Below are 19,830 nucleotides of genomic sequence, written 5' to 3' on the forward strand. Positions count from 1 at the left end.
AAATACTTTTGTCTTTATGTCTGGGTAATTTTTGACTATTAATTATTTAAAGTTGATAGATACAGAAAAATGATAGATAGATAGATAGATAGATAGATAGATAGATAGATAGATGAATATAGAGAAAAGTTAAATACAGAAGAATAAGTTCCTTAGTTTTACTAAGTTCAATTAATACAATTAAAAAAAAATTCAAGGACAAAATTACTCTTTTCCTTTGCTAGGAGATTTCCCTGAAAGAATTCTTTCCATTTTAGAAAAAACCCAAACCCAATAATTTAAAATCTGTAGTAATCCTAATTCTGAACAATGATATCTTATCTTCAGTCAGGCCAACTCTCTGTTCAAATCAAAGTTTTTATTATATTTAGTATTATGCAGACATTTTCTTTTGAAGCCTTGCCCACCAGAAGAGCTTGGGTTCTCAGGTCTCCCTGCAGTGCTCGGCATGAGGAGCTGCCCCTGTTGCAATGTGCTGGCTGGCTCCTGGAGAAGGCTCTGGTGTCACTTCTGAGAGCACAGGCTTTGACTCATGTAAAAGGTGATTTGGGGGATCCAAAAAAGCATGAGCTGAAATAATTTAATCTAATTTTAGTCACTTTTATGTATTTTCACTAAATGAATTTTTAGCATCCTTGTGTTTGCAAGGGACAGCTGTTTGCTTTGGTCAGCCACATCTCCATGTTGTTAGCTCCAGATAAGACTCTTGTATCTCTGGACATCTGTGACTGGGTTCTTCAAATGGCACCAGATGTTCCTGTCCATGGTGGACAACCAAACCTTGCTCAGAAAGGCAATGCCTCCCACTTGCCTTCTGCATCTCTTTCAGTGTGGGCTGGGGGAAGATTGCCTCTCCCAGCCAATGCCTGTGTATCTTGATGCCTACCCTAGAAGAGACTTCTTCATGGTGACTCAAGTCAAATGATTTAACTCTGCTTTCTCTGTTATTCCATTTATCTTCCCATTGGAGGTAATTTGAGCTCATAAGTCCTTCAGACCACACAAATCAAGTCAGGAAATAAGTTCAGAATAGCAATATTTAATATTTACATATATCAGTGAGGCCAGTGGTCACACGATTGGCAGGACAGAGGGTGTTCCCAGGAGCACACAGACATCCTCAGGGCAGGACAGCCTGGAACAAGCAGATGGCAGCAGCACAGTGCACTTATTTTTCTGTGTGGGAGGTGTGCCAGTGGGTATCTCTTCCTCTCCTGGTGCTAGCACAGCCAAAGTTGGCTTTATCCCAGAGGTGAGAGTCAGGGAGTCGAAACTAAGGGATGAGGAAGGGTGGGTATTTAGGGACTGTGAAGAGTTCATAAAGCCCCTGTGCTGATGAAAGAGTCTCTCTCCACCTGACTACATGCAAATATCCTTCTTTCCCACTGCCTCTTTAATTCTTTTCCTGGTTTGCTGTCTGCTGTATGTGGTTGCACCGTCCATGCTGGCAAAGAACATGAGCTTTTTAAGCCACTTGGCTAGTTTGGATGCACCTAGTGATGAACTGCACACTTCAACAAGTCTTACACTTTCTTCTTTACAGAAGTTGCATTTAAATTTTATAGGTTAAATTTCCTCCTTCTAGGGGTGAAACTATGCTTCAAGGTGCATATGCTCCTCATCTAGGCAACTGGCCTTTTTGTCTCCATTTTATATAAAGGAGAATGTGAAGCATTTTGCATGTTGCATTAAAGGACAGCACAAGCAGCCACATATGTCTGCAATAAGTGTATTTAAAGAGCTTGCTCCCACGCTACAGTGCGGAAATATGAACAACTCTGAGAAAACATAAATCAGGAAAAATGGGCTCCAAGTGCTTTAAATATATTCAGGTTTTCATAGCTGGCTGCATGCATTCAGGCTGGGTTAGTATTCTTTCACAGTTTGGCTGACAAAAGACAGTTCATGTCCAAGAATTAACCTTTGAGGAAGTCATTGAAATGATGAGTTTTCTGAAATTTCCCAGTCATGGACATTAGCTCAAGATTAAGAGCTTCCTCTTGAGTGATGATGGGGAATTATGGAGTTCCTGGTTGGTATTACTGTTGCTAAAAAACTAATGCTGATGCAATTTGCTGCCTTCCGATTGTATCTTCTATTTATTACTAAGCTGTACATAATTACTACATTTGTCTTTGGTGAGGTAATTCCTTGATCCATGTGCTCTATTCTAGAACAGCCCTATAGATCTGTGTGGAAGTTAGGAAAATTCTTGGCAGTTTCATGAAGGCATAATTGGTGGTGAGGTTCTTCACCCTTTTGTTAAACCAGACATTTCTAAACTCTTGCTACAAACCCTACCATCTGTGTTGACCCAAATGCTCCTCTAAGGCTGCCACAACTCTCAGATGCTCCTGAAAAACTAATTTAGAAGTGTCCTGGGCTTTGGCAAGGGGATCTGGCTCCAGGATGGCAGAAAGAGCTGAAAACCATGTTCTTCAGTTCCCTCTGCAGTGTCTCAAACACTGCTCGATGTATTTTCTGCTCATCCTCATTCAAATCTGTGAGTGCCCCATTCGAAAATTAATAGGAACAGACAGATGAGCTCATGGTGAGATTTGGGGAGGATGGGATATTATTTACATCTGCCAGAGAGCATCTGCTTCATGCAGCTGATAAATTAACAATCTCCACTTCCCACATACATGAGAGGGCAAGTGGTGGTCTTTTATCTGAGGACTGTTGTGCTTTATACACAAGTACAGCAGTAAGGGCCAGACAGATTAATGTTTTTGCCAGTACCTGAGGTTTAGCAGGTATCTTTAGAGAGATGAAAAAGTGGAGTCTCAGATTGAAATGATCTAGCCCTTTTCTGCCCTGACTTCTTTATAAAAAAATTATTGAAACACCTGAACATTGTTTTTGTTTTTGGTTTTTTTTTTGTTTTTTTTTGGTTTTTGGTTTTTTTTTTTTTTTTTTTTTTGTTGTCCCCCCATAAATAAAACAGCACAGTGCACTATCCTTATTGTATGTGAATCAGCATTTTGGGGCTTGTCTTGGCATTCCTTGTAGGTCATTCACATTCCAGAAATATTTGTCTGAAAGGCAATGAATGAGAGATGATTAATTAATATTACAGGGGATATCTGACTTATTGCAAATATCTTGTACAATGAAAAGAAACAATGAAAAGGAATCAATAGTGATAAATGAAATTTGGAAGATGTTCTCTTCCATTCTGTAAAATAACAACATTACTACGTTTGACCAATTTAAAACATCTCAACTTTTTGTCACTCACTTATGTATGCTAGGGAGGGTCATTACACTTTATCAAGAAGGCTTCTTAAATAGCAACAGAACCATGCAATGAGTATGTCAATATGTCATACTGCTGTTTAGAAAAATCTGAGGACCAGGTTATCCCTGACAATAATGTGACAGACAGAAAGAGAGTGTGCAAATGCATCTGTACTGCCCAGAGGAGCTTGTCCAGGGACTGTGCAGATCTCTCAGCTCATGTACCATTACCAGAGCCTGAAAAATAAAACTGGAAAGAACATAAAGCACCCTTTTACTGCATACCAACCTTTCTTCTCCTCATACATGTGCCACATATGAAGCCAGTGAGTCCATTGATGACTTGAATGAAGCAAAGAATAGCTTCAATCACACCGATGATCAGGAGAATAGAGAAAAGGACAATATTCCAAAGGATGATGTTTTCAGGTTGCTTGCAAATACTCCATGTTGTCTGGTTAAACAAATAATTGTCTCTGTGATATAGGAAAATAATTGGCAAGATATTAGAAAGTAAAAAAAATGAGAATGCTTTCTCTGTTTTCTGGCATTTCATTTTCTGAACTTGACTGCACAAAGTAAATCTCAGGTGGTGCTATAATTGGTCAAAGCCGGTGATTCTCCCCAGAATTCCCTTTGCAGAGATGCAATTGATAATTAGGGAAGAGAGCCACATTTGTACTTTGTTGCCATGCACAAGAACCTCCTCTTTGTTGTAGGGAACATTATGTTAATAACTGAATAGAAAGGTCCATAATGGTTTTAAAATGTGTCTCCACATTCTCCATTCCTGCTGTGGTGTCTCAGCCCACTCCATTCATTAGCTCTAGCTCTGATTTGAAGAGCACAGTTGTCAAGGTTGACTTTAAAGATTCAGAGATTTTTGCTTTGCTTTTCAGAAGTAGGTAGAGCTGGCTGAACTCTTGATAATTTAACAGATTAATGTGGCACAGTAAAGAAAGTCACAGCTCACTGGATTTTGAAAGCATGGTGCAAATTGCACAAGGGGCTTGAGGCAAGCACAGCAGATGAAACTCAGGCAATTTGCCCAAGGGTGATACCTTGGTCAAAGAGATGACCAGCTGGAACATGCTTCTCAGAGAAGTGTGAGTTTAGGTGTACACAGGGTGCATACCTGTATGAACCATCAGTTCGTTTTGAAAATGAATTATCAGTTCATTTTGGAAAAATTCAAGTTCACTTTAAAAAGATAGGGGAGGGATCAGGGAAAGCAAAATTGGAGGAGCCTGTAAGCCATACTCACTCCAGAGTGTCATTCCTGAAAGGGTAGAGGTATTCTCCATCACCTGTGTCACACAGAGGACCCCCAATCAGACCCAACAAAGAGATGACCACACAATATGCTCCTCCTGCGAATCCCAACACAGACAGGATCACTGACAGCAGCATCTGAAAGGGAAATGGCCTTCAACATTGTGTGCACAGAGGTTTGAGTAGCATAGAGAACTCACAATGAATGAGAAAGAATGCTCTTTCTTGTCTCTTACTTTATGCTGAAACTACTACTGCTACTAAATTTGTGGGAGTAAAAATAGTTGACTATTTCTGACTGTTGTAGCTGTCCTAGATGTTAAAGAATTTATTGAGTTTTATGCTTAAGCTATCAATTATGAAAAATCTGTGAGTTTTCTTTCAAAAGCCAGTATAAGGCCAGTCCTGGACTGATCTGTTCTGTATCATGTGCCTTAGCATTTCCAACTCTTCACCTTCCTTAGCCCTTGGACCAACAGAAAAGGCAAGCAACTACTGAACCAGGTATGAAAGCAACAGAAGATACATTAATTGTTTTTGCTAATTGATGGCCTTTCTTATTGCTGCTTTCCTTCATTTTGCAACACCATGACATGTGATTACCACTTTTCATGTTGAGAAATCTAATTGTGCTGCATGTGGCAACAAACCAGCAGTGACTTCAAATTCTATATAATGCACTCATGTTTTACATCAGCCACTCCCACAGAAATGTTACCTTTACTCCATTCTGGGGTAGTTTTCTAGTAATGAATGGGATGCATCCAGTTGCTATTTGTCTATAGAAATAAAAATCCCAGGAGGGTGCTACTGGTGGTGCATCTAGGACAGGCTTCTCAATAGTCTTGTTAAGAATCACTGTTGGTGGTTGTTCACAACTCTGCCATAGAGCCGGGGGAAGACCTGGAGCAGGGAGAAGGCAGCAGGCCTGCCTTAAAGTCAGGGCAATGGCATGACCAAGGAAGCACATACAAAATACTCTCATTCATGACTCAGGTTTGAAGCCAAATATCTCAAGTCTCATAATTCCCCATTGCCAGCAAATACCAGGCCAAATCCACCACTTCACAAGGCAGGTAGAAACTTTCTTCTAGTCCCAGTTGTTCCACAGACCACTGCACTACAGAGTTAAATGGAAATATCCATTATCCATGTTGGAGTTTTTTGACAAAGCCTTAAAAAGGCTTCACTCTCTGAACGCATTCAGGCTGGTAAATGCATTTTCAAGCTTGGCAGCCAACTGCTTTCTGTAGAACCTTGCACGATGCTGGTGTGTGAATTGTCTAGTTTTGTGTATTGTTTTGCCTCTAAAGCAGTCCTTGAATTAAAAGTTGCTGGGATTTCTCATGGGATTTATTTAATCATATCTGATTAACAGCTCAGGCTTTTCTTGCAAAGCTGGATACTCGTTTCTTAGTCTTTATCTGCATGTTGGCTGAATTGCAAGAGCAGAGCTCCACTGTCAGCAAAATGTAGGTAATTTAGTCTATTGTCCTGGACCAAAACAGTGTCTGTGTTGTAGCTGATGCACTGTCTCTCACAATAAGATTACCAACCATGCCTTGTGGTGAAGGTGAGTGACTGATACTCTCTTTGAAACTCCTACCTATTCTGAATCACTTTTCCCCACTTGTTTTCTCATTTACTTCAACTCTGATTCTGCTTCTTGGTTGAAGTATCTTAATTATGTTAGCAATTTGTTTTAGTACAGCATAGCAGTACAGGGTATCCCAAAGGTAATTATGAGGAAAAAGTCAAATGGTCTTTTGGTATTGCTATGTTTTATGATAGCAGTTAGTACTAGTAGTACTTGTCAGTGCTATCTGTGATGACTTTGCTCTGTCACATGATTGTCTCATTTGGAATATGTTGACTGTATGACTAGCCTATCCCAACTATTTCCCTTACTGTGTACAAGATCATCTAGACAGAGACTTGTCACCGAAAGAGGAGTCTGAAGTTGCTACAGCTGTTGGATTGGGTCTCCTCAGCATTCTCTAGATATCCAGGGGCATTTCCCTATTTTAACTACTGATCTGGAGACTTTTCTGGAGGCTTGCCTCATAATCTGTTAAAATCCAAGAATTTTATTAAGTATTTAATCATCTCAAACTTTCAGCATTTTCCCTAGTTTTACTTCTCATTGAAATATTTCATTTCCTCATTTGTGTCCTTAATTGGAACAGAAGGCCTAAGCTGGGATGCTTGAGTGTGTTGAAATTTGTTTCCCATGATGTTGACCTGTTCTGTACTCCTGAAAAGGTTTTGCTGACCATTTTTGCTGATTTTCCCTGCTTTATCCTTTAATTGAATTGTCCCTGGTGAGCTGACGAAGACTCTTGAATTCATTCTTTGAATGTTTGCATCAGCTACTTTGGTGAATTTACCAATTTCCTCCTGTCCCAGCTTGTGCTGCTCTTTAACACCCTGGTTCTTGTTCCATACACTTTTTTTTTTTTTTTTTGGTGGGTTTTTTGTTTGGTTTGGTTTTGTTTGTTTGTTTGTTTTTGATGAAATTGTTATTCTGTCTGGTTTCTGGATATCTTTCCTTAAGTTTGTCGGAAAGCTGCTATGGCTATTGTTGTTCTACTAGTAACTCTTAAGGAAGACTTAGAAATACTGGAGTATATGTTTGCTGATGCAATAAGAGAAGCTGTATTTTGGGTGGGTCTTTTTCCTCATCATGTCAGTGCAGTGGATGATTTCAGATGTGTACGTGCTAAGCTGCAAGACACTGAAGCTTTCTAAATCTATTACTTTCCAAGTTCATTACTTTGTAATGCAAGGACAAGAAGCCATTGATGTATGTTTGTAAGTAATAATTTAAAGCTGATTAATGAAAAAACTTAATGAAGCATGTAATCACTGTGAACTGGAAAACTCACTGAAGTGAATAAAAAGTATAAGAAATATAGTAATTTTTATTACTGTTGAAAATACTTTGGCAGTGTGTAAAGGCTTTGATGAAGTCTGAAACTATTAAAGCAGGAATTGGGCAAAATAAAATAGAACAGAGTCCCTGCCCTGAGGAAAACGTTATGTTTTGACTGAACAATAATTCTGATCAGTAATAATTCTTTAACCTTTTTTTTTTTTTTTTTTTTTTTTTTACTATGACAAGCAATTCTGCAGTTTGGAGTATTCAGTCTAAGTTATCATTTTATACCTAAGATCTCCAAAGCAGAAAGGTGCTCAAACTTGCCTTTGGATTACAGAGGCTCCTGAGTAGTTCCATGAGGGCTGTTTCTCTGCCAGTAGATGGAGACCCCTTAATAGGTCCATCCAGACCTGTCTCCCAAGGAGCTCTGGCACTCTGGGAGGTTGCTGACATTGTGGATGTTTGAACCAATCCCAGGAGCCCTCTGTTCTCCAGGGCCTCACACCATACCTACCCTACCTTTCATATACAGCCCTTATAGTCAGGACATCTGAGCACCCCTGCTGTGGATGTCTGTGCATTTTCTTCCACTCTCCACGAAGCAAATTTTGCCTGAAGTTTCTTCCCTTGAAGAAGCAGACCATCAGCCTTCAGATCGCCCTGCAACACTGACCTCTTTTTGAATGTTTGGAAATCACTCTTCCCCGGGAGCTGTGCAGGGTAAACTTGTTTTTGGTGTTGTTCACAGCCACTCACTCTTCACTCATGTCCCCATCTCATCCCTACTTTGAGCCACAGTCTGTTTAAAGCATAGGGGGTAGAGCTTCACCCTTTCCACCTCACAGATGTATGACTCCAGAGAGGTGTGTGTTCAAAAAGACAGCATTTTCATAGATAGGCATTTTCCAGTTTGGTTTGGGTAGCTTCATCACTTGACCATCAGCCACTTTGTGATATGACTTAGTGGGCATGGTGGTATTCGTTTGAAGGTTGGGCTTGATGAACTTGGAGTTTTTTCCCAACCTTAGTGATTCTGTGATTTTTCTGATTCTACAAAATATCACAGTGCATAATCAAATTACTTTCTTAATATATAATTTATTCCTCCATAACAACAAATAAAGAAGAGGAGGAACAGCTTGTAGGTAACCAGTCAGTGATGGGAAGGTGCAGACAGGGTATCTGGCATTGATGTACTGCTGCTAGGAATGGCTCAGACAGTGAAAGAGGAGGGGGAGAATGGAGGATCATGGTGGGTCTGTGGATGTGGGCTGCTGGATGACATTGTGCTACCTGCTGTGTTGTTGGGCTGGTGAGTGAACCTAGCTAGACTGGGGAAGTTTGACTCTTGGCTCTGTAATATTTAGGACTGGGATGAAGGATGGAAAAGAGGTAAATGAGATGTTGTGTGAACTCAGCCCAGTTCAGCTGGATTTCCCCTCGTGACTTAACAGATCCAGCGAGCGTAGGAACCACAACAGTGGCTTTCTACACACTACACTGCTTTCTACATCACTCAAAATCAAGCAAAGCAGCTGGCTCAGGCACTGTTTGCAGGGTGCCTGGGATCTCACCCCAGCTCTGCAGCTGGCCTGCTTGGCCATTGTTAGCATCCTGTCTGTGCATGTGACATTTGGTAAAATCAATGTAATGACATGTCCCTTGGGATGTGCTTGCTAATGTGTGACATCCTAATAAAGAATGCTATTTTGGTATTATGAATCATGAATTAATTTAAGTAAAATGTTTTAAAGAGGCAAAGGTTTTCTCATGGATCAGACTAAATATTAATTGAAGAGTACAGAAGAGACCTGCTTTATTGCATGGAATCTCTCATTCCAGACTGCTTCTGGGAAGGATGCAGACTCAAAAAAATTTCTAAGTCAGTTTATTCTTGCCAATAATGATAGCCACACAGAAGTCTGTGCCCAGGGCTTGAGGATGAGTGGAGATGCCTTTATGACATGTTGCTTTATAATATTCTTAATTATCAAATAAAACATCTCTCTGGCCTTTCTTTAGATGTCAGAGAGCCTGAATTGCATTTTCACATTTCACATGTATAATATTTGGGCACATGTGAGCTAATGATCAGAACTGCAAGAAGCAGTGCTGGCTCCTCAGTGCCTGATGCAGCATCTCACACTTTTGGCATGGACCTGCAAATAAAGGATGTATGTATCCCTACAGAGAAAAGCAGGGATGAACCTGTGGAAAAGCAGATTGCCATGGAAGGGTATAGAGGAAACAGGAGGAACAAGCAACTGTCTCAGTCTTTATGATTGCCTTGAGCAGGGGAAGCTGGAGCCACGTTTTACTTTATGGGATGTAGTCCCCTTTGCCCTCAGCGTTGTGCCTAAGGGCTCCAGCACCGGCCCTGGCTCATTTCCCTCGTATCAGCAGCTGCAACATCATAACGTTCTTGTTGGCTAACTGAGCTCTCAGCCCCAGCTCAGGCACGCTGCAGATCAAGCTCCTCTTCTCCATTTCCCTGACATGGCTGCTGACAGTGGTGTGATGGTTTGTCACTGCACATTTCCACCTGCTGAGCAGCCATTTAAAGAGCTATTACACAAACTCTGTAGGGCCATTTCAACACATAAATATCCACTTACCCCACATCTGTTAGCGCAACATCCTGCTCCACCTGCTTCCAGCATCATGAATGCCGGCAAAATAACCTGTAAGAAAAGCACAGGCTGAATTGGTGTGCAGCACTTTTGCTGGGGTGGCTTTTAAATTCTAAGAGCTTGGGCATCATGTTCCTCAAATGTAAGTCACCTTCTGACTCTTCTCTGGGAGTTACACCTGCTTGGATGTTGGTGCTGCTGAAGAGTTACTCAGAAATAAGTGTGGGATTATAGCTAGAGCTGTCTGGCAAATTGCTGGTCTGGTACATCAATTCTGATTGCTGAAGCTATACTGCTTTTTTTCAGGGTATAAAAAGGTTTAGCATGGTATTGTTGGGGTTTTTTATTTGGAAAAAAAAACGTGTCAGTTTTGAGAAAACTGAATTTCTACCCAGAAAAGATACATAGGTGGACTAAGAATTATGGTCAGTGTAAACCTCCTGAGCATGCTTGGGATTATAATTAGGAAATCAGCCTTGAGCTTCCTGAAACAAATCTGACCTTTTTTTTTTTTTTTTTTTTTTTTGTGCTAAACTTCTGGAAAACCTACAAGATGGACTTCAGTCAACAGGGAACTTCGAGTTCACATCAGATTTCTCCATGGTAATTATCAGGCAGAGCTGGACCAATACAATGCAGTCAGCAACCATCTATGACTTGAGATATAATGCTGCCTTACAGACACTCTGGAGTTAGGAAAAAATGCCTTTAGTTTGATAGCCAGAGGGCAAGAAAGCTTTTGTGGGTCTGGCTGTGCAGCCAGCACACTCCCACTGCCTTGTCTCTACACACCAGTGCTGGTTAAAGCATCTCAAAGAGCAGCACAAGTAATGGAGTATTTAAAAAAGTAGGAAATGGTTACCATCAAGTTAATGAAAGGAGGAGAACCCAAATCAATTAGTCAATCAATCAATCAATCAAACAAACAAACAAACATAAAAGGTAAAAACTGTAAAAATGGCCTGACTAGATGCTGGCAAGACTTTTTCTCATGTAGGTCAGGAAGAGCAGAATGTCCATAATGAACAAAGCCCATAGAATTTATGTGAGTAGTGTGAATGTCTCTGTTGAACAGTGTGGGACATTATTATGAAACTTGCTTAGAATTGTAGGCTCCTAAATATTTTTCAAAGTATTTATTCTCTGTTGCCTTTTATGCACACCCTAGAGGCAACCTATAGCACCTACAGTGGTGCTGGACCACATCTGGACCACATCTGGAAGCCTGCAGAAGTAGAGCATTGAGGTTAAAAAGGTGTTTCTCTTCCTGCAAAGAAGTCCACTCTTATATAATCACATATGATCCCCAAGGCAGCCTCAGCCCCAGTGTTCTACTGTCTGGCACTCAGAAGAAGAGTTAATACCTCTGCCCATCAAACCAACACTCCTTTTCCTCCAGGACTGTCATTTTTCTTTCAAGGTTTCCCATCTAAATAGCAAACACTTTTGTGTCATCTATTAGCCTGGCTCAGGATGAAGGATTTGCTTGGCAGCTTTCTTTTTATGCAGTGCCTGATTATAAACACCTGCCTTTTGACATGGGCATGAGAATTTGCTGGGTTTGGCTGTTGTCAGTAAAACAAGAGCTGTGTGTGAGCCATGGCTCAGTCAGGTCTTTCCTTCTATTGCACACAGGCTTTCTATGAGGAAAGGCATTGCTGTGACACATAGAGCCAGTCTTACTCTCTTTACATCCTAAATATTTGAAATAAGGAAATTGAGAGGTTTTCATGTAATATAATTTCCATTAGAAATTTAGCAGAGGAGGAAAGGGTGGAGCTGGCTACTCAGCCAAAGGGTGTGCTGACGATCTGTGATTCAGTCTACAGATGAAGTTCCCAGGTGGAGGGAGGTTTACTGCCTCACTGAGCTAAGCCAGGCTGTTCTGAAGTTTCTCCCACAGTCTTCACTCTGAAGGCTGCATACTAGTTGAGGGGAGATTCTCCAAGATCGGGCAACCCATTGGCATGACTTGCCTCAGTTTCCTCTGGGAGGAATCCAGGTGCATGGGGGAACATATTGCAGCTTCATCTTTCCTCACTGTAGTGTCAGGATATGGACCAGACTCCAGTCGTGGAACATCCTGTTCCTTGTTTTAACTCCTTAGGACACTGAAAAGCCAATCTTCATTTTCCCATGCTTCCAGCACCTGGAAGATGGAGCTGATGATAATACTTTCTTTCCTCTTACCTGTGGGCATTTCTCATGCTGTTTTCTGGAAAACGTGTACACTCAACAGCATTGTTTGTGGATCAGTAATTACTCCTAATGCTGTGTTTTGAAGGTCAATGCAAATTTTTCCTTTCCTCTGACTAACTGTTCTCATTTTTGATGTATGTGGTGCTGGCCACAGGCAAGGCTGTATGGAAGCCTTAAAAGAAGGCCCATTTTCAATGAGCCAATGACGCTGTCACGTCTAACATCTTTCCTTTCCTTTCATTGAACGCCAATGACTCCTGGGCTTGCAGTGATACGTATTTTCCACAAGGTCTCTCATGTAGTTGCACTTCTTCCTTCTACAAACTCATGCTTATGTTCAAGCTCAGCATGAGTAATAGGCCCAAGTGGTAGCCACAAGAAGAAGCAGACAAGCTGCTGGTGGAGAACAGTTTATTGAATGACTTTATACCGTGTTTCTGCTTTGGGAAAGACGAGTATGAACCAGATCCACTGCAGGCTTTCCATAGACTTAAGCAGCAGCTGCACCATAGGCTGACCGTAAATAAGATTTACTTTTTTCTAAGTTAATTATTCTTAAAGATTCTTTTATTTTTTGACCAGCTCTGTGCCAGTTTGCCATCTGCCCAGTACTGGTCATATGCATGTTATTGCTCAGCTTTTTAACTGCACTTGGGTAGATAATTGAAAGAGCACAAGGGGAGCAGGCTTTCTTATGAACTGGAAAGATAAATATTCCCCAACATGTTCCCTTCTAGACATGGTTATTCACATAAAAGTGATCTTTCCTGAGGCCTGGAATGGAGAACTAGTTATAGAAGAGCACATTCAAACCAGATCCAATCCAAAAGAAGGTGGGTGGGAGTGTGGGAACAGGAGGCATTCAGCTTATTAAGCCATTTGCAGCTCCACATTTGTCAAGTGTTAGCTGGGTCTCAAACTAACACCTGCTGAAATATGTTTCAGTTTTTTCCTTAATGTTTTTGTGAATTGTGTGTACATAAAATCAGTTGGAGGAGTAACGTGGGGGTGCAGACAATAGCAAAAACTCACCACCTCCAGCTGACCTCAGCTTTGCTTTCACTCTTGGAGGATGGTCACTCATGTAACTCTTCTCCACAGTGAGCAGTCAGGCCTAGTGCTGCATCCTAACTTGGAGTCCTGATATTTATTTCAGGAATGTTTTGTATTTCTTTGACTAGGCACTTTTTTTGCGTTAAATGCATTTTCTCAGTTATATACCCAACTTCTCATTCAAGCTGTTCATGTGTTTATGCAAAACACATTTTTATGACCTTTTTTTAAATGGAGATTTCCTCAGCCCCCAAATTTAAAACAACTGAACAAAACTCACAATAAATATTCATCTCTTACCAGTATCCCAGCTCCCAGAATGCCGTGGAAAAACCAGACCAAATCAGTTATCTCGCTGAGCTGCAGTACTTGTCCATTGGGGAAGTACAGGAGAATGTTGGAGACAATGGCACATACGGCCAGTGGGAGGAGGGTGATCCCAATGCACTTTGAACACTTCCCTGTGCACATGGCAGCTCTCTGCTCAGGAAAGATAGAGGGAGGTTTGGGTTACTGCAGTGCAAGGAGCACCAGATTTCAGCAGTTTTATACTTCAATGAAAGAAGAACCAATGTTGTAGAAAGAAATCTTCCAGGTAAGACTTACACAGATAATCCTGTTCTACAGACCCTGTTCCCTTCAGAGAATTTATTTTAAATTGAATTATTCACCGCTGGGATGTTTAATTGAATTTATTTAAAATTGTAGGACTAAACCTGTAATTTCCTGGCAGGAAATTACCAGAGAGTTTCATTTTAGTTGTTAATGGACAATTGTCTGTCCATTGAGAATATCAGTAACAAAACCATGACCCCACAAACAGATACCCTGGCTGGCAGTCAGGGCCAAGGCCTTGAGTGGAAGAGGAGGTGGATGCTGTCCTGGTTCAACCAAGTCTGGTTTTCAGTTGGGGGGTGGTTCCCTGTGGAGACCAGCTGGAGCCAATCAACTGGCTAGTTTGGAAGATTGACACCCACTTAAGCCACTTAGAAGAGCTGAATACGCCTCTATGAAAACACATTTGAAGATAGGTTAGGGCAGGGAAGCTCTCTTGGCTTCTGGCTTCTGAAGAAGCAACCAGCCGGGCCTGGGCTGGCCCTGTGCGGCTGGGCCAGGCCTAGCCAGGCCAGGCTCACACGGCTCATGCAGCTGGCTGCTCGGCTGAGATTTCTGCTGCCTCCAGGCCATGCCACTGAGACTGTCCCAGTGCCACGGGCGACCGCGCAGCCAGGACTGCTTGTCCGGAGTTGGTGTGGCCGAGACAGCGCCGTGCGGCCAGGGCTATCTCAGCATGGCTCGCACATAGACTTTGCTTTGCTCCAAGGTCAGAGCCGGGAGTTGCCCCATGGCTGACACTGGAGACGGCCCCAAGGTCAGAAATGGCCAGGGCCAAAAATAGCCACTGCTGGCCCAGTCCAGGAGCAGCCACGTGGCTGAGACTGCATCGCTGCAGCTGTCTCGGCATGACTCGCAATAGACTTGATTTGCTTAGCTGCTTTTAGCAAACCATGCTGCAAGCAGAAAGACAAAAGCAGCAGCAGCAGTTTTATTTCTTTTTCCTGGTGTCATTCATGAAGAAGAAGCTGCACGTTCTGTCAGCCAGCGTGACTCACATGGTACCGGCGGGGACCACGTAACCAGCAGCAAAAAACATAGTGATTCCTCAATTGCAGAGCCTAGATGAGATCAACCTTTCCCTGCTGCAAGACTATAAAAACTGTTTCAATTGATAAAACTTAAGAACAAACAAACCTACAAACACTAATTCTCTCCCAAATCAGGAAAAAAAAAGAGTGAAGACACGTAGAGAAAACACGTAGAGAAAACTTACTGAAGTCAGTAAAGAAGTCAAATTTTAGATGGGAGAGGATTAAAGAGATGCCTTAGTCTGAAGTTGAAATTCTTTTGTGAGGCTATAGTGGAGATATACTTTTTGATACATCAAACTTCATTTTTTCCCTATAATTCATAAAGTGCATAAAGAAATGCATCATTCACCCGCAGCCCATAAAAAAAACCACTCATGCTAAAGCATATAAATGCTAAAAAACTATAATCCAATAAAAAGTTTAAACAGAAAAAGATAAGAGAGATCAGAAACTTTGCCCCAGGGGCAAAAGAAGAAAAACTTCTATTTCCAGACATTAAAAAAAAGAACTTTTGTTTTTATGCTAAAACAACTCATCCTTAAAATAGTACCCCATAAATTGACATAACCCATAAAAGCACTTTGAGAAAGCTGCAAAGCATAAGAAAGACCTTCACACTGCAAACAAATTTTCCTTTCCCGAGCAGCTGATTTGCTATGACATTAAAGACACACAAAAACTGTTTCTTGTAAAAAAGTCTCCATAGCAAGGCAAGAGAGACTCCTCTCCCTAACTAAACTAAAGAAAGATTATTTTAGAAGTGGTAAACTGACTAAAAGTTCCAAGTTTTGTCTCTTCATGTTGTCAGGGGGAAGGAAAAGAGGTTGTGGGAGGAAGAGGTGTTCTGAAGATTTATTCTGATTTTCTTATAATTTTTCTTTTAATTCTGTTAATAAAGTTTTTGTTATATCCTTTAAAGTTTTGAACCTGTTTTGCCCTCCTCCTCCTAATCCATATCTCACAGCAAGTAAATAAGTAAATAATTTCTAGTTGGTGCACTAACATTTAGCCAGTACTAAACCCACTACAGATGCCCTGGGTTTTCTGGAACCACTGTCTTGGGAAGCTGGTTTGAAATCTCTTTCACTGAAGGTCTAGAAGAGCAGGAAATGGCTACCAAGGATACCATGTGAATGTTCAGCCCTTGGCACTGGGACAAGCAGGGAAGCCACCCCAGGGTGCCTACCAGCTGCATTTCCTCTATTTCAGTCAAAATTACACTCTCAGTAAGAATTGGAGAAATATTTATTACTGTTTACTGTGACGTGCTTATTCTGCACATAAGGGTTGATAAGACTGTGGATTATGGGCTTGTTTGGCACCTACCCTAAAATATCTGAAAAGCTGCAATCTTGTCTAATTCTGTGTCTGTTTGCTAAGGGCAGGTCAAAAAACCATGCCATCTCATTTTCAGGGATCTGTCATAACATACAGTAGCTTAGTAGTTCATAGCATTCAGGTTCTTTTTTTTAAATCAAAGAATGAACATAAATGAAGCATTGATTGAAAGAGATCTCTGCAGGTGTCCAATCTGATCTCCTGATGAAAGCAGGGCTACCACCAACACTAGGTCACTGTGTCAGCCACGGCTTTGTGTAGCTGAGCTTTAAAAAGCCCCCAAGGATGGAGCCGCCACTGCCTCTCTGGGTGACCTGTTGCAGGATTGACCCAATCACTTGATGGAAAAGTCTTTTCTCGTGTCCAGTCTGAATCTCCAAAGCTGTAAACAGGGCTGTTGCTCCTCATTATATCCTCTCACACCACTCCATCACCTCTGTCATCCCCCCCCAGTTTTTCATAGGCTGTTACTAGACCCCTCTTCACCAAAGTCTACAACCTCAGCTCACACTGCACCCATGCTGTGACCTACAGGCAGAGAGAAAAGCCTGATCAGTACAAAAGTGGATCCACTGATACATCTCCATGTCAGTTTGGAAATTTCAAACTACTGGGTCAGAGGTTATTGAACTTGCATACTACCTTCAACTTTAGGGCGCAAACTGATCACAGCTTCTTAATGATGTTTTATCATAGCTTCAAGGTTTTCAAATGCATAAAAATATAAAATGTGCATGAAAATACAAAATATCAAGCTGTGGATTTCTGTCCTCAGAGAGAAGTGTCAGTTTATGACAAAAAGGGCTTTGCTCTCCTGTGAGTCAGTTACCAAATGCAAGAGAAGGAAAAGGATGTGGATACACACCATTTCATGCACATGCAGATGCCTTGACTTGTTATGTGCAAATAGTTTTTGTAATAACTGAGGCCGTCAGCAGTGAAATGTCCCACAATTTGCTCATGTGTCTTGGCTAATCTGGAAAGTTTTATGACAAAGATTGGTGTGGAGAAGGCATTAAGCAGGCTAGGAACACAGAAATCAATCAAGGTTGGGTTCCCAAGCAAGAAAAAAGCCCAGGTGAAAGGTAGCTTGAAGCCATTTGAGAAAGGCAGAGACAGACTAAAACATAATTTGGTGACGGAATGAAGATGGTAAAGTTTAGGTAAGATATCAGGTGAGATGTCCTCTGACCTATTCAACTGAGAGGGAAAACAGAAAGACTTTATGGGCTGCCATATATTGCTGTGAAGTAGATGTGGCTCCTAGAGACTTCTTCTGAGTTTGCATTTCTATAGCAAAAAAATTGCATAGTTCTCTGCTGCTATGAGTTCAACAAGAGCACTGTACTTACATGCATTTTCTTCTGAGCACTTCACAGTCATGTTGAGCTTTATATTTCGTCTTTAAAATAAGCTAACTGGCATTAAACTGTTCCAGATGGGATCATTTTTAACAGAGATATTTCTGTGTTTATGGTCATTACCTGTTGTTTACACAGTGCTCAAAATTTGGCAAAGCATTTTGCAAGCCTCTGGAGAAAGCCCTAGCTCAAGAGATAAAAATCTAAACAGACCAACAATGTGCATGTGAAAGATGAAGTGGGGAATGGGAATGGAGGAAAATGGAAAGAATACTGGATATTTCACCTGTCTCAAATAACCAGTGTCTAGGTTATTTTTTTACAGTAACTCTTGCCTGCCTGCTTTCCTGTCTCATTCCAGCTTTAGCTTTTCCATTTGTTTGCCCAACCTCACCTACTTCCCCTCCTCCAAGAGAAGCAAACAAGCACAGGCACAGCCTAACCTCCTTGTATAAAAGCTAAGCCTTGTAGCTGAGTTATAAATTCTCTTCTGCATCTTTTGTACATCACCAGAGGGCCCAGTTCTTGTACGGCACAAAGCAACGTGACGCTGCTTTGGCTGGAAGAGCTGGGGGTTCCATCCCTTTCTGCCTGACCTATCTCAATACCACTTCAAACTGCAGGGAGAACTTACCTAAACAACAATCACCAGACCTAGTGAGAGCCTCTACTACCAAAATCAATGCTGCTTTGCTACCTGTGCACATTAGAGCATCTGCATGTGTTATTATAGCTTAGGAGAACACTCCAGTTTGCCAAAAGCACTTAAAACACCTTATTAATTCACCAAACAAAAGCACATTCTACAGCTTCGTTAAGCAAGGTGGCTAGAGCAAGCTTCTATTTTTTAGTGAGGTTTTTAGGAAGTTTTGCTTTTTAGCGCTACAGTAAGCATGTAAATACTTTTGCTTACCTTCTAAGCAGGGCTAAGATGGCCTCCAGAGTTCCCCACAGCTGGCTTCAGGCTTTCCAGCTCCTCTCTCCTGGAGTGTGGCTGTCTGAGCGAGGCAGAGCAATGTTTTTGGGTGATGGCCTCTATTAAACAAATAGCTCTTTCTCTCTGAGAATGAGGAAATACCCCAAGTTATCCCTGGTTGGCCAGTGAGAGGTTGGCGTGTCACCCATGGTTATTGATTCTTTTAAGGCAGTGTTCCAATGGTCAATGTCTCAGCCTGCGGGATACATGGATCGGAGCAGTGGAGACCTTTTTACAGCTGTAACCATTTCAGCTGTGTGGAGTTTGGCAGAAGAAGAAAGGCAGGAGATGGCAGAGGAACTATGAGTACCTGGCAGAAAATGTGGTTGGAGCATGAGGTGGTGGCACAGCAAAGTCTGGCCATTGGTGTGGCATCATCTTCTGACCACCAGGCTGTGGCTGTTAAAATCCAGTACTGGCTGTGCTCCAAAGCATGTTCTTGGGAGAGTTAGGTGAGGAGAATGGGGATGGGAAGGGTAAAAGACTCACAGGAGAAAAAGGAGAAAGAAGGACAGACAGGCTGGGGAAAAAAGAGAGATGTGACCAAGGGAGGGAGCAAGGAAACAAAAAACCACACTATTCCAAGGAGGAGAGAGTAGGAATATGGAATGGAAACTGAAAATTTGCTTTGGCAGTGGAGAAAATAAAGGTAGAAGAGACACTAGGATTGGGCCAAGGAATGTAAAACACAGTGAAGAGTATTAAGGCATTAAAATTGAACTGGGAGAAGACTTATACTGAGGAGAAAGGGAGTTTCTTTTGTAAGAAACGTGATGATAATAATAACTGTTAAAATATGTTTGAACTTTCAAACATAGAAATAGATTTGTTACTTGGTAGGTCAGATTTGGCCTCAGTTGTGCTGGGAATATACCCAGATCCTTCCCTTCAACTGAAAACATCCCCTCTCTGACAACCTAGGCTGTGCTTGTTTCTCGTGAGAGAAACATGCTTCTAAGGAAAAGAATCACAAGATCTATTTTAGGAATTACTGTAGGATTACAGTAAATCATTCATGGTAAAAGAATCTCACCACTTGTTCAGATCTCGATGTCAGAATCTGTTGTCAGATGAATCGCATCCATGAGGACTACCAGCATGGCAGAGTGACTGCAAAAGCACCAGGAATTCAGGCCCTGGTCGCATATTTAATATAAATAATCATACCAACTAATCACTGACTCACAGCTGGTGAAAGTCTTTAGTGATCTCAAAGGGATCTCAGGCAAAGAAC

At 41.5% G+C, this 19,830-nt stretch overlaps 1 protein-coding gene across 2 annotated transcripts; it reads right to left on the minus strand.

The window, feature by feature from the left end:
* Positions 1-337: 337 nt before the first annotated feature.
* LOC128783890 (transmembrane 4 L6 family member 1-like) lies at positions 338-18,627 on the minus strand. Of its 2 annotated transcripts, none has more exons than XM_053935053.1 (6): positions 18,534-18,627; positions 13,573-13,752; positions 10,006-10,071; positions 4,505-4,650; positions 3,530-3,716; positions 338-3,038 (listed from the first exon to the last, which is right to left on the minus strand). In XM_053935053.1, the coding sequence occupies exons 2-6, from the start codon at positions 13,741-13,743 to the stop codon at positions 3,018-3,020; spliced, it is 591 nt and encodes a 196-aa protein (XP_053791028.1). In that variant the 5' UTR covers positions 13,744-13,752; positions 18,534-18,627; the 3' UTR covers positions 338-3,017. The 2 variants fall into 2 exon arrangements, with proteins under 2 accessions (XP_053791028.1, XP_053791029.1); XM_053935054.1 differs by lacking the exon at positions 18,534-18,627 and adding an exon at positions 14,100-14,179.
* Positions 18,628-19,830: the final 1,203 nt, after the last annotated feature.

Source organism: Vidua chalybeata, chromosome 2 (genome assembly GCF_026979565.1).
Source record: "Vidua chalybeata isolate OUT-0048 chromosome 2, bVidCha1 merged haplotype, whole genome shotgun sequence".
NCBI lineage: Eukaryota > Metazoa > Chordata > Aves > Passeriformes > Viduidae > Vidua > Vidua chalybeata.